This window comes from Castor canadensis, chromosome 10, assembly GCF_047511655.1.
Source record: "Castor canadensis chromosome 10, mCasCan1.hap1v2, whole genome shotgun sequence".
Taxonomy (NCBI): domain Eukaryota; kingdom Metazoa; phylum Chordata; class Mammalia; order Rodentia; family Castoridae; genus Castor; species Castor canadensis.
Genome location: NC_133395.1, coordinates 132,529,582 through 132,543,382, shown reverse-complemented (window position 1 = coordinate 132,543,382; position 13,801 = coordinate 132,529,582). Strand labels below are relative to the sequence as shown.

General features: G+C 34.5%; 1 protein-coding gene across 9 annotated transcripts in view; it reads right to left on the bottom strand.

Moving 5' to 3' along the window:
* Positions 1-1,115: 1,115 nt before the first annotated feature.
* The window catches only part of Chl1 (cell adhesion molecule L1 like), a 190,511-nt gene continuing 177,825 nt past the window's right edge, over positions 1,116-13,801 (bottom strand). For 8 of the 9 annotated variants that reach the window (XM_074044257.1, XM_074044261.1, XM_074044255.1 and 5 more), the window contains 5 exons: positions 11,337-11,516; positions 7,758-7,919; positions 6,990-7,121; positions 4,668-4,740; positions 1,116-1,467 (listed from right to left, as the gene is read on the bottom strand). In XM_074044257.1, the coding sequence (XP_073900358.1) occupies positions 1,251-1,467; positions 4,668-4,740; positions 6,990-7,121; positions 7,758-7,919; positions 11,337-11,516 (764 nt within the window). In that variant the 3' untranslated portion in view covers positions 1,116-1,250. The remainder of the gene's footprint in view (positions 1,468-4,667; positions 4,741-6,989; positions 7,122-7,757; positions 7,920-11,336; positions 11,517-13,801) is intronic. The other variant, XM_074044264.1, reaches the window with a different exon arrangement.

Here is a 13,801-nt window from a genome sequence, read left to right as displayed (position 1 = left end):
AGACAAACATATGTGTAGGAATTTTTACTGCAAATAGTTTTATTTTATTGAGGGCTAGAGTAGGGTATACTCAACAACCAAAACTTATTTTGAAAAATATGAAAACATGTCCCTCAATATTTCTATGACATTTTATTTTGAGACTGTGGGAAAAAAGGCAATATAAGAACAAAACCCAAATGCTTTATACAAAGGCTTTGCTTATGAAATCTCATGTTGTAGCCCTGGAATGATGAAAATGGTATCTTACTATATACTCTAGCTGTACAGTCACGCCTATTAATGGTCTTTTTCTCACTTCAAAATAAAACACTTTTTTAAAATTGTGTAAATATTAACATAATATGTACAATGTGTTCATGAAGTATATGCAAGCATACCGTTACATAAACATAAAAAAGATAAAAGCAGTCAACTTAGGAATGAAGATATTGAAGAGAAACCTATTGGAATCCAGAACTATGGACATGTTATATGTGGTCTTCATAAAATAACCTTCTCACCATTTCCCTTTGAAGCTCAGATTAGTCTAAGTAAAAAAACAAAAAATGAAGATACTTGTGAATGTCATAACTGATAGAAATAAAAAGTTCATGTTGAAACTGAAAAAGCTGTAACTCAGTTTAAACATGACCATCTCTGGGCAAAGAGTTAGAAGCTCAATAAATACTGGCTGATTGTTCACCTAAGACTTTTGCTACTAAAATTTTAAATAATAAATTTAGACTGTATATATTTAATGAACTGTTTTATAAGACATTCATATTCCTTTTTACATTTTAAATAACCACTTTGCTTGTGATCTTTTAAACTGTAGTGAAGCAAAGCCACTAAGACAGTTCTCAGAGACTGAATACGAATGTGAATACAGAGAGAAACCCACAGGGTAGCAACACCTATACAAATATACCAAGTAATAAAATCAGGCAGAGAGAGTACACTGAATGGTCACTTTGGATTCAGTCGAGGTGGATCGAAATACAGGATTTGTTTCATGTTCTTCATTTTGAGCATCTGAAAACAAAAGGACAAAAAAAAAAAACATAGGCCTGACGTACTTGGTGTTTGATTTTTGAAGGCAGTGCTTCCCCCCCCCCACCCCCCACCCCCCCCCCAATAAAATTGCAGGATTTCACATTCTGGACACAAATCTGCCAACATGTTTCTACTCCTACACAGAAGTTCTCGCTCCCTTGAACAGATAAGCATGAAAGATAAGGGTGAGCCAGTGATGTGTATGTGAGTAGTGTTTATGCCCGCAGTGGAAATGTTGCTGTTGAACTTCCATTGCTTTCAACAGATCCCTTCTCCTTGGATGCAGCGTATGCACCAATGAACGACCCATCTTCATTGAATAGACCGTGATCCCCTTCTCCGTACTCCACTAAACTGTCAGCACTTTCCGTGGCCTGCATGTTCCTATTGAGGGACCGAAGGCTTCCTTTGAGGGGTTTCTCATCACTGTCACTAGAAAACAAGAAAGAATAGTTTAACAAAGTCTCAATTTCATAGTTACACAAAGCAGGACTCATTCGTAAGTGTTGATAGGTTTTATAACTTTTAAGACAGCCATATTAGCATGGAAGACAGAGACTTAAAGCCCAAATAACACTTCCACAGATAAATGTTTTAAAAGTCCTAAATGATTTATATCATTTGAGAAATGATTTTCTATTATTCAAAACATCTCACCTTCCTTTTTGAGTGGAGATTCAGCCTATTGATAGAAAGAGGTTGCTGTGGTCTGAATGTTTGTGTGGCCCCTAAATTCATAATGCAATATTAATAAGAGGTGGGACTCTCCTCCAACAACACAGAGAACAGGCAATTTTGCTGATGAATGTGTAGTTTTGGAGAAAGAACTTGAAAGACATATTCCCTACTGTAAAGGTGTGCCATGTGAAATAATGCAGGAGGTGATGTTACCTATCTTGAAAAGAAGCAGTCGAGTTCAGGGAAATGAATTTTTGGACAAGGTGCTGTTTTAGTTTTGTTTTGAGTTTTTTCCCCATAAAACAAAACTAATACTGTCTTTCAAAAGTGTTTTTAAACAGTTGTCATAGGCCCCAATGATCCCTGCTTTATGGAATTTGAGTTCCTATGCAAACCCCCACCTCCAAATATGTTACTGACTCACGTCTATAGAATGCAACAGAGCAACGGAATATAACTTCTAGCTTAGGGGTGCAAAGGGCTATGGCTTCCAACTTCGCTGTTCTCTCTTGCTTGCCTGTTCTACAAGTCGCTGGAATTTCCTGTGGCATGGAATTGAGATGATCTCTGGCCCGAGAAAAACTGAAGCGATATTTTCAGTAGTATGTAAGGAGCTGAATCCTGCCAACAGCCACTTGGGTGGCCTAGGAAGTACATTCTGCTCCAACTCAGCTTTTTTTTTAGGGATGACTGAAAACAGGAACGAGTTTAGTTATCAGGCAACATATTGCTGCTGGAGAAGAATGATGTAGAAAGAAATGGTTCTCAAAGTATGTTCTGCCACTCTTTGGAGTCCTGAGAGACATTTAAGGATGATCCATGAAGTCAAACCTGTTTTCATAGTAAGTTAAAGCAGTATTTTCCTTTTTCACCTACTAAATTCCTACATGAACATACAGCGGAGTTGTCCAGAGTCTGCACGATATGAGAGTACAGCACACTGAATGTGTCTCAGTCCACCAACTTTCCTCTGTGCACACCTATTCTGTGTCCAAATGCCCCCCTTTTATGAGGACACAACTCATTTTATATTAGGGACCCACCCTATTCCAGAATGACCTCAGGTAAACAACCCTATTTCCAAAGAAGGTCAAATTCTGACCTTAGACTTCAATAGATGAATGGGGGACCTGATGCCATTTACCCCTGATAGCCTCGGGATGGCAAATGTGGAAGGAACCAAGTGCCTGAATGACTGCCTGGAACAGAGCACCGCGCAAACAGTTGGGCAAGTTAAGTTATAGTGGCTTGGGAGCTTGCTTGTTACACCATCCACCTGAGCTTTTAGATGAAATCACAGCCCTGGTCAAAGCCCAGCTGCAATGGCTTGAGCTATCCTTAGCCAGAGGCGTAGAGCCTGGCCATGCCTGGATTCCTGACTCACAGGGAACTTGAGATAATAAATGCTTGTTGTGCTAAGCTGTTAGTATTAGGGATAATTGTAATGAAGCAACTGATAACTGATACACTAACAATGAGCATAATTTATAAACTTAAAAAATTCATTCTTCATTCTTCATGAAAAGCAAATCCATAAAACATCTATAAAATTATATAATCTCCTAAATTTCTGATCAGGACATTTTTAAAGTAGCAAATAATATAAAGCTACATACCAAATACCATGATCTTATAAAATCCATAAAGGAATAATTTGGAAAAAATATAGTTAAAATTTATAGATCACTGTAATTTCTTTCTCATTATTCTGGGAAGAATTTAAAGTCATTTATTAAGCAATAAAAAATATAAAATGAGTATCTACTAAGTAGAAGAAGGAACAATAAGTACAGAGCAATTTAGAGGTTCAATGATGCTCAAATGTGTATCAGTTGCCACAGGATCTCTAATCAGAATACTCTAAATCCCTGGTTACAGTTACAAATCCAGAGATGAGCAATGAGGGCCAATCAGAATTCTTATTTGATATGCATTCCTGATATCATGCATGCAAAATCAATATAAGTCTAGAACTTGTAATAACTCTCTTGACTGCAACACACAGAGGACTTTTAAAAATTTATGGCATCCCAAGTAAGAAGAGCTAAGAAAGTCCATGGGTGGTGAAAAGGGGAAGACAGAGACATCTAACTTAAGAATGAGTTTTAACCCTTCCGCAAGAGATACCTGTCTTGTATCTGACTTTGTGCTATTTCATCCATGTATGACACCCTTTTATACCCTCTCTATCTAGCACTTAACAGTAACAAAATCTTATTCATCCTTGTCGGCCTGGTTTATCTCTTAATTGATTCTTTTGTCCAGAATCTTTTCCCCAGGCAGAAATAGTTGTTCCCTTTTGTGCTTTCTTATTCTAATTAATTAAATACAGTTACTTTCACATATAAGTCTTTGTTCCCTTTGAAGTCTAGCTTTGTATACAAGATTGGGTTTGTGCCCTACATATTTTGTAGGTACACACAGTAGATTTATAATCTGTGTCTATGGACATATATAAATGAAACCTGAGTTTGTAATGACTAGGCTAAACAGTTGCTTCAAGATGTTTTAACTACTCCAAATAGATGTTCAGTCTAAATAAAAACATTGTCCTCATGTTATACATGGAGCTTTAAGAAAAATATCCTGATGTTCATGGCTACCCAGATTGTAGCTCTTAACACACATGAATGCTGAATACAGAAATTCAGTTATTGTCACTTAAGTAGGCCCTACTTGAGCAAAAGTATTTGTTTTATTACTATTGCTTTTAATTTCTTGTTTTGTGAGACAGAGTCTCCCTGTTTAGCCCAGGCTGGCCTTGAGGTCATATCCTCTCTCAGCCTTCCAAGTACTGGGATTATAGGTGTGTGTCATTGTACCTGGCTACAAAGTATCCTTTATAAAAAGATTACAATATAGTGTCATAACTATTAAAAATTAGACTTGTGTCCATTTAATAACCACGATAAGTACATCTTCTAATACATTTAAAAATGGAAAGTTACATTTACCTGTATTCACCAAAAGTTTCATCTTTTACTGACTGAACTTCTGGGTCTGGATGCAAATCTTCCTTTTCTTTCACTAAAAAAAAAAATAAATAAAACAAAGAGAAAGTAATGCAAAGGCGTTTTAAAGCACTGTTGAAAGGTAAATAAGAGACCACTAAAGAGAACAATCCTGTCAAAAATTTTTGATACCAGTGATACAAGTTACTAGTTTTTCTGCAGCTATAACTACAATATATCACTAACACTCTTGTTTAAACCAAAAAGAATGGGGCATTTTTTTAGGTTCTACTTATTTATCTTTAAGTCTGTAGCATACTGACTGCTCATTATTATATGGACAATGAGCCTTATTGGAAGACTCCAAATTAGATTGGTTTCTCCAAAAGACAGAATACTCAATGTTCACTTCACTACTCCAACTTTTTGAAGATGTCATAGATTCATATCCAATGTATGTCATGCAACCATGATAAACAGAAAAACAGTTAATCATTAGGTTCTTCTGCTTTACTCTCTTAATCAAAACTGTCCCAAAAATCAGAATAATCAGGTCTATGATGGCATTTTGAATTTTTATTTATTTGGAATTGTGGGATACAAATGAGCACTTGCTTCACTTTCCTTGGAAAATTACAATAAACAATCCTTCTAGGCTGTGTTTACCACTACTGGCTAGAAGGTTCTCTTTGTTGTCCTGCAGTGTAAAATACGGAGTTATTTTTGTTTAATGAGCATGATTTGAGGAAGCTCTTTAGAATATGGTGGTTCCACACTTCACAAATGGTTATTTGTAGAGTGTAATAAAGGAAGAATACTATGTCTGTTAGGTTCCCAGTGAATTACCGAAGATATTCATTAGTCATTGTGAACATAATTAGACTGCACAGGAAAAACTGAAATATAACTGTATAAATTATCCAAGTAATTTCGTTTGGTTGGTTCTTGTTTGTTTTTATTTTTATATTTTTGAGACAGGATCTTGTTATACAACCCAGGCTCTCCTCAAACTCATTTTATAGCTCAGATTGTCCTTGAACTTGCTATCTTTCTCGCTCAGACTGCCAAGTGCTGGAATTACAGTTGTGTCCTACCATGTCGGTCCTTAAATTATCCATGTAATTTTATAAAATCTTAGAAGTCATACTCTTGATGGATCTATGTACATGACATTCTCAATATTTACTGAATGAATCACAAGGCAATAAAGAACTTTTCACTAATGTGAACATCATCACAGTAAGAGCTGTGGGGTCTCATTCTTTCCCCCTTATAAAAGCACTATGAATTCTAAATAATAATTAACAATAACAGCAATAACAATATGTATGCCTGAAAAAGACAAACTTGGAAGTTGAGTGTAATTAAAATCAAGGCAAATATATTAACAACTAAGATGAGAAATGGAGGAGATGATCCAATTAAAGATACAATACATAAATATATGGAAATGCAACCCTGTATAGATATCTTAAACAAATAAAAAATGTCTTTTTTTCTCTCACAAATGGAGGTCAACAAGGTAAAACAAGTCTTGTCTGGGGGTTGGTACCAGTGGGAGAGGGGAGGTTACAAGGAAAGGGTGAAGGAGATGAATATGGTGGAAATATTAAGTACTCATATATGAAAATGAAAAAATGAGACCTGTTGAAACTATTGTAAGAAGAGGGGAAGGGGGATAACAGAGAATGATGGAGGGGATGAATTTAACTAAGATACACTATAAGCACTTTTGTAAATGTCATAATGTACTTCCAGTACAATAATATAATAAAAAATATTAAAAAGCAAGGAGGATGGCTTTTATTTATATTTAATTTGCCATTAATTCAAGAGGTAGTATATCCAACACATACCATGGTAATAAGAAGTGCATTCTCAGGAATGGTTTCCTCTAACAAGATGACTAGTGGAGCCAGTACTACTAGAATGCACACCACAAAAAATCTAAGTCATGTAGGTACAGAGAGGTGTGTGTGCTTTCAATGGGCCCCTTCTTTTTAGGATATTAAAACATATGTGTGACTTAGTGATATGTCTTCTCAACATCTCTAATGTTTTACGGGCAGAAGAAAGAAGCTTAGAAGAGTCCTCTTGGAGCCTGTTTTAATTACTAGACACCGGTAAACAAGTAACCACTTAGAGATAATATTTTAGACCAAACTTACTCCCTGTGTGGTTGGTTAATTTAGGAATATTTCCCCTCCAGTATATAAATATATAATATTTGTCCTAAATGTATCATTTTAAAAATAAAAAGTCTCTAAAAAATGCCTCCCAGAAAATACAATTTAAGAAATTAAAAATCACATTAAACTGTTATACCTGAATACTTTCCTCCTTTGTTCCTCTTCACAAAGCAAACAGTTAGCAGTATTAGTGTGAGGAGAGCTATCGCACACATCAGTCCAATAAACCATCCTTGAGTAGAGATGTCCTCATATAAACCGGCATATTCTGTTGTATAAAGAGAAGTCACACCATTGAGCACTGGACACAGTCCTTGGGATTGGATAAGTTTCGGGAAAAATCAGATATCATTTTTAAATACACAAAATGAGTCCATTTTATTTTTCCTTTGAGTAAACCCAGAGAAGTAATCAGAAGAATATTTAACTGGGGAAATGCTAATAAATCATTCCTTCTTTCTTAAGAAAAGACCTTTCTCAAGTTGCATTTGATTCTGACTACAAAATCGAGAAGAACAGTGAAGGCAGGAGATGTTAAATGCAGAAGCAGCAGGGAGAAGCAAAAGCAAGGGCTGTCTGGATATACACAGACCACCACAAAGCCTTTGTGGGCTTTGGTTCGTTTAGATCTTTCCTTTTAGTTTTTGTTATTAACATGTGTTAATCAGCAGGAAATATTTTTGGGTGACTACTCTGATAAAAACAGTAAGGAATAAGTTGGACTATTCTGAAAGATTTTCATTTCAGTAATTTTGAAATGCTATGCCAATAAAAAATTGAAATTATGGCTTTTATATCTAATGTACAGTGTATTTTTTTACTTTAATACAGGATGTATGTAAAAAAATCCACATGACACAGGCATATTGTCTAAGACTACCCCAAATATAATCTCAGGTCTCACCTCTCCCTCTTGTCTCAATTACATCTTGAAAAATGCTATCGTTATCACCCCAATTCTTAGTCATTAGGCGAACTATATGTTCCGCTCCCGGCTCAAGTACCTCTATTGGGTGAATCTTTTGGGTAAGATTTACTCCTTCTGAGATCTTCCTGATACCTTTACCTAAGAAAGGTACACAGTTAAATCATATGAATGGTAATCATTGAAAGGCAGGACATGAAAGGTTAAAAAATACTGTCATTTGAGATGAAAAAAATCTATTTTATCATTTTTCCTTAAATATTTCTCAAATTATCAGATCAAGAAAAACAACATTTTAATACTTTTTTCTTTCCTGTATTGAAAATGAGTACATGACATGAACTTAATTCATGGTCACTTATGATGATGGGCTGTTGATGAAATGGTACTATAAATCTGCCTGAGCATATGAATGGCTCAAAACCAAACACGGACTTAAAAAAATTATACAACATAACTCTGTGTAGTTTGGGTTTTTACATCTGCTGGAAAACTGAGTATGGTTTTCTGACTTGTAATTGGATATTATAACATGATTTTATTTAACTATATATTAAGTATAATTACATATTAGATATATTAAATAAGCATGTTAAAGATCTATATAGCCTACTGAAGGAATAGTATTATATAATAAGATGTTATTTGAAATTTGTTACAAACTTAAGCTGCATAAAGTGCAGGTTTATAGGTACATTTAAATAAAATGGTTTCACTGACATTTTGAAAATGGTATGACAAATTAATATTCTCCATAAAGATTAATGTGCCAATATGTAGACAGCGGAATCTCACAGTAACAGATGAAAATGATTCAAGTTTAATTAAATAAACACTATTTTTAAATTTTATTTTAACCAAGTATTTTTGGCATTTGGCCACAGTTTTGCTAGAAATTAGCTCAATAAAGTAAATCAGAAAATAGCAACAATATATACATGAAATAAAATCTTTCTCAGTGATAATGCAGGGGTCATGAAACCTTTATGTGGACATGTTACACATCAATATTTGGTTATAATTTTTTACTGCAGAATAAAAATTGATTACATAGTTACTGAATAACAATAGGGTTTTATTAAAAATGTTACATGGAAGAAAAAAAGGCCAGTTACATAGGGGAGCAAAGTTTTTAAGATGGCTCACCATTGAGATAGAATGCAATTAATTTTGTCCTTAGAAAACAGAAATATTAGTATAATGTTAAGTAGTTCAAGCTTTTGAAAAATAGAGAAAAGCAAGTGTTTTATTCAAATAACTGATAACACAAAAGCATCCTTCTGATTAACTCCATCATCTTCCCCCTTATATCACTAGTCATCTGAAAACTGGGGTGACAACCAGAAAACATTCACATAAAAATGCATGACTAGTAAATCTCATACTGTGAGTAAATATCAAGTAATCCTAAAATACGCTATGTAGGCAGAGAAAGAGAGGAAAAATAGGCAGCAGTGTTTTCCAATTTTAACAAAAATAAGCATTTTGAGAGTGTTTAGTGTAATCAAGATATATCTCCTCTGTGGAAAGATATAGACCATGTTGAAATCCAGTGGAAAAACACACTTAAAAGATTTTTTTTGCCCTTAACGCAAAGAAACTAAAGCAGATACCTTAAAGCAACTGAGGCCAATAGGAAAAGGGGAACAGGTGCTAGAGAAAAGGTTAGATCAAAAAGAATTAACCTAGAAGGTAACACCCACGCACAGGAAATCAATGTGAGTCAATGCCCTGTATAGCTATCCTTATCTCAACCAGCAAAAACCCTTGTTCCTTCCTATTATTGCTTATACTCTCTCTACAACAAAATTAGAAATAAGGGCAAAATAGTTTCTGCTGGGTATTGAGGGGGGGGAGAGGGAGGGGGTGGAGTGGGTGGTAAGGGAGGGGGTGGGGGCAGGGGGGAGAAATGAACCAAGCCTTGTATGCACATATGAATAATAAAAGAAAAATGAAAAAAAAAAGATTTTTTTTACTATAAATATGGCAAGACATGCTTAAAGAAAAGAAATCATTATCAATTGGGGAAGGGGCTGTAGCTGGAACACAGAAAATGCAGATTCCTGAAAAAGAACAGAAACATACTAGTAAGGAACATTCTTAAATCACTGACACATAAGAGAGTGAAGAATTCTGCTTTTAAGCACTGAAGCTCATTACTTTTATCTTTAGCTTGTGAAAATGAAGTGGCATAAGCTACAAAATCACAGAAACAGCACTTCTAACCTCAACAAAATAACAACCATGTCTGTGCTTTAAAATCTGGTTTGAAAAATGTAGAAACCACTATTCTGACATCTTTGAATTAAACATTTGATGCCAGCTTGAACCCAGAACACTGTAGTTAATAGAAAGTTTTCAGTACATCTTGAAGTCAAATTTTTATGACTAAATAAATTCCGTCTGGTGTTTGATTCATCCGTGGGAAAATTTTGCATATATATGTATATGCATACATACTCTTCACATATAAGGGAGTTAAGTATTTAAGGAGTCTTTTTTACAGAAAAAAGAACTCTTTTTTTACACAGATAGAGAAGGAAAATAAGAAGGAGAAACTGACACTAAAGGCAGGCAAAACTGCTCAACACAAACACATTTCTTTGGAATGATTCACAACCTCAAGTCAATTAGAACACATACTTTATTAAATGAGAGACTAACTTCCTTCCTGGTGTTTCCTCCATTGGTTCTATTGTTTCTCTAATCTATAATTTGGAAAAACATACATAACTGAGTGCCCATTTACTACATGGTAAATAAATGGTTTTATTTCACTTCTTGCCTTCTCCCAGTTCCTTCTTGTCCCTCAAATGCTCCCAAGTCTGCCGAGCCTGAATTCTGTACAAGTCGAGCTCTTTTAACTGACTAGTGTATACCTCAGTTCCTCTGATGCATTTCACTTTATTACTCTACCCTCTTCGTTCTCTGTTGATGTCCTTTGGATGTTGCAGAAACTTTAGCAAGAACACTGCTAAATCATCAATGCAGAAATAATTTAGGAAGGAAAGTAGTTGTGAGGTAAGAAAAACCAGAAACGTGTAATTGAATTAGGAGAATTGTATTATAATAAAACCATAGATTTATAGGCCATTTTTAATTCAGTTATTTGGCATAAACCACAGTAAAATAAAATTGACATATGACTCAACGTACATAGGAATTGAGGCACGGAAGTGGTCTATATTAGATTCTGTGTCGCAAAAAGTCTACCAAGGCAAAACACAATTCTTATTTCCTTATGGAAACATTTCCCAAAGAAAAATATCTCTTCAGTAACCTTATTAATAATTTTTTGAACTTATGTCCTTTATTTTAATTAAGCAGAATTATGGGTCTTGACTTTGTGTCCAATAACAAGCTGTGGTATGATTGCTGCTGTTCAGAAATCTGTAAATTAAATCAATGTGAACTTTATGATGAAGAGTAGTAAATTCTGTGGTGGTAAGTAGAGGGTAAGATTGGATCACAGTCATTTCTAATTTGCAATAACTAGCAGGATGCATTTCCTTCAGTGTGTTTAAAAAGTCACAGCAGGCAGAAACCCCATGTACTTACTCCCTTCTGCTAAAGTCGCGCTTTCTTCAGTGACTGGCTTTCCACAGCCTTTTGAAGTACAAGCCCTCAAGTAGAACTTGTATTTTGTTGTGGCACTGAGGTTTGAGAGGCGCCAGCTGGGCTTTGATGGAGTGGTGATGTTGATATCATTTAATTCTCCAATCTCATAGGTATCATTTACTAAAGAAATGAGCAAGAACAATGACTCAAATTTTATAGTGTTTAGCAATTGCAATTACTGTGTGTTTCATTTTTGCTTCTACTCATGTCTGTGGCATGCAAAAATTATTATTGTTATATTACTAGTTTGGTGGTATTGAAGATTGTATTCAGGGCCACGCACTTGCTAAGCAAGTGTTCACCACTTGAGCTACATCCCCAGCCCTCTTCCTCTTTTTTTTTCCTTTAGTTATTTTTCAGATAGGAACTCAGTCTTATACCCAGAGTCAGCCTTGGACCACGATCCTCCTACCTACCCCTCCAGCATAGCTGAGATAACAGGTATGCACCACTGCACCTGGTCCAAAAGTTATCTTAATTAGTTATAGACATCAACCTACTTAATGTTATGGATACATATAGTTACTATCACTAGATCACACATGAGAAATCTGAGGCCAAGCAATGATAAATATCTTGTCCAGATCAAAAACCAGTGATTGCTACAATGGGATTTGAATCTAAACCACACACAGTCTTTGAGTACAGAGACTCTGTACTCAAAAAGACTGTGGTCAGTCTTTTTTATTATTCCGGTTACAAATGATAGACTTTCCCAACATCATTTTATTTTTACTGTGTCATTGACCTAAGGACTTTTAGATATCCTTTTGTGGGAATAATTTGGATACTTTTTGGTATATTCTATAGTTTCTCATTTAACATGTGGCAATAAAATAAGTACAGATACTCCTTGAATTTTAACAAGGTTATGATTCTCAGCCTTAGTAAGGATTAGACAAAAATATATTTAATACACCTAACCTACTGAATATAGTAACTTAGCAAGACAGCGCACAGAGGGTTGGATGTTAACCTTCATGGTTCCGTGGCTGACTGGGTACAGTCTTGTGCTGCTGCTGCCCAGAGTTGCAAGAGAGTGGGATACTGCATATCGCTAATCTGGGAGATGAACAGTAAGAATTTGATGTATGATATCTACTGACTGTGTATTGCTTTCACACCATTACAATGCCAAAAAATCCTAAATCAATCCATGGTAAGTCAGGGACTGTCTGTATTCAGTACGTGTAGAATCAATAAACTAATGAGTGAATTAATTATTTTTAGTTATCTACTATGCTCTAAGCACTATGTAAAGTGCTAACAGGGAAAAGATGAATCAGTTTTTTTTGAACTATTTGCAACCCAACAAGAACATGCCATTTGCATAACAGCACAAAGTACCATAAAACTACTATTGCTATAGGAGTAATCCAAGTAATAAAATGGTATTTTCAAGAACATGCAGTGGTTAGTGTCGAGAAAGGACTAGAAAAAAATACTGTTGATTCTTAAATACACTGTACAGTTAAAAATGTATTTATTATTTGCATAAAATGCATTCCTTGTTCTATAAAATGCAAATCAATCAACAAATAAACAAAAAAACACATTAGGGATCCAAACATTGGAAATAAGGAACTAAAATCATCATTGTTTATCAATTATTTGAGAACACTAATGTGAAACACCACAAAGTCAATTAAAAAAAAACTAACCAATAAAATAGGAAATCATATATTCAGCTGTCATATATAACAGTTTTTAGAATATATAATAGTAAAAAGTCTGTCTAAAATATCTCAAGTATTGAATATTAGTAGAAAAATAAGTAGCAATAAAATTTTATTTTTAAATGGACACAGTAATGACTATCAGAACCATTATAAATGTTACTATTTCAGTTCTGTATATTTTCTACAAACCTGTTTTAAAACAAATTTAAGTCTTATATACAAATAATATAAAGATTGGAATGTAAATGATGTTAAGTTTGTTATTGTTAAGATAAGGATAACACACATCTCTACCAAACAAAATGATTTTTGTTTTACAAGTTAATATTTAAAAACTCTTCAAATATTTCTTATTTGTGGATTTTTTAAAAAGTGGTTCATGGGATAGTGTAGGCTAAGAGCTTAGTATCTAGATGCAGACTGACTTTAGTTTGCATTTTTGCATGACACTTCTTTCATTGTGTGGCCTTAATAAGTAGTCTATATGTCTCAATTCCTTCATGGTGACAGTATATTTCTTATTTTAATGAAATGGCATAGGAAGAGTACTTAGTGCTAATCCTGAAAGCACTCAAATTCTAAAATGCTACCTCCTTTTGGATTTTTCCTGTATCAATTTTTCCCTACTCAACAGAGACCATCAGAAACTAGACAGCAGCAGCTCTTTAAGTGATGTCAGAATAGCACATCAGGTTGACTTTTTGCAAATAGGATTCTCTGTAATCT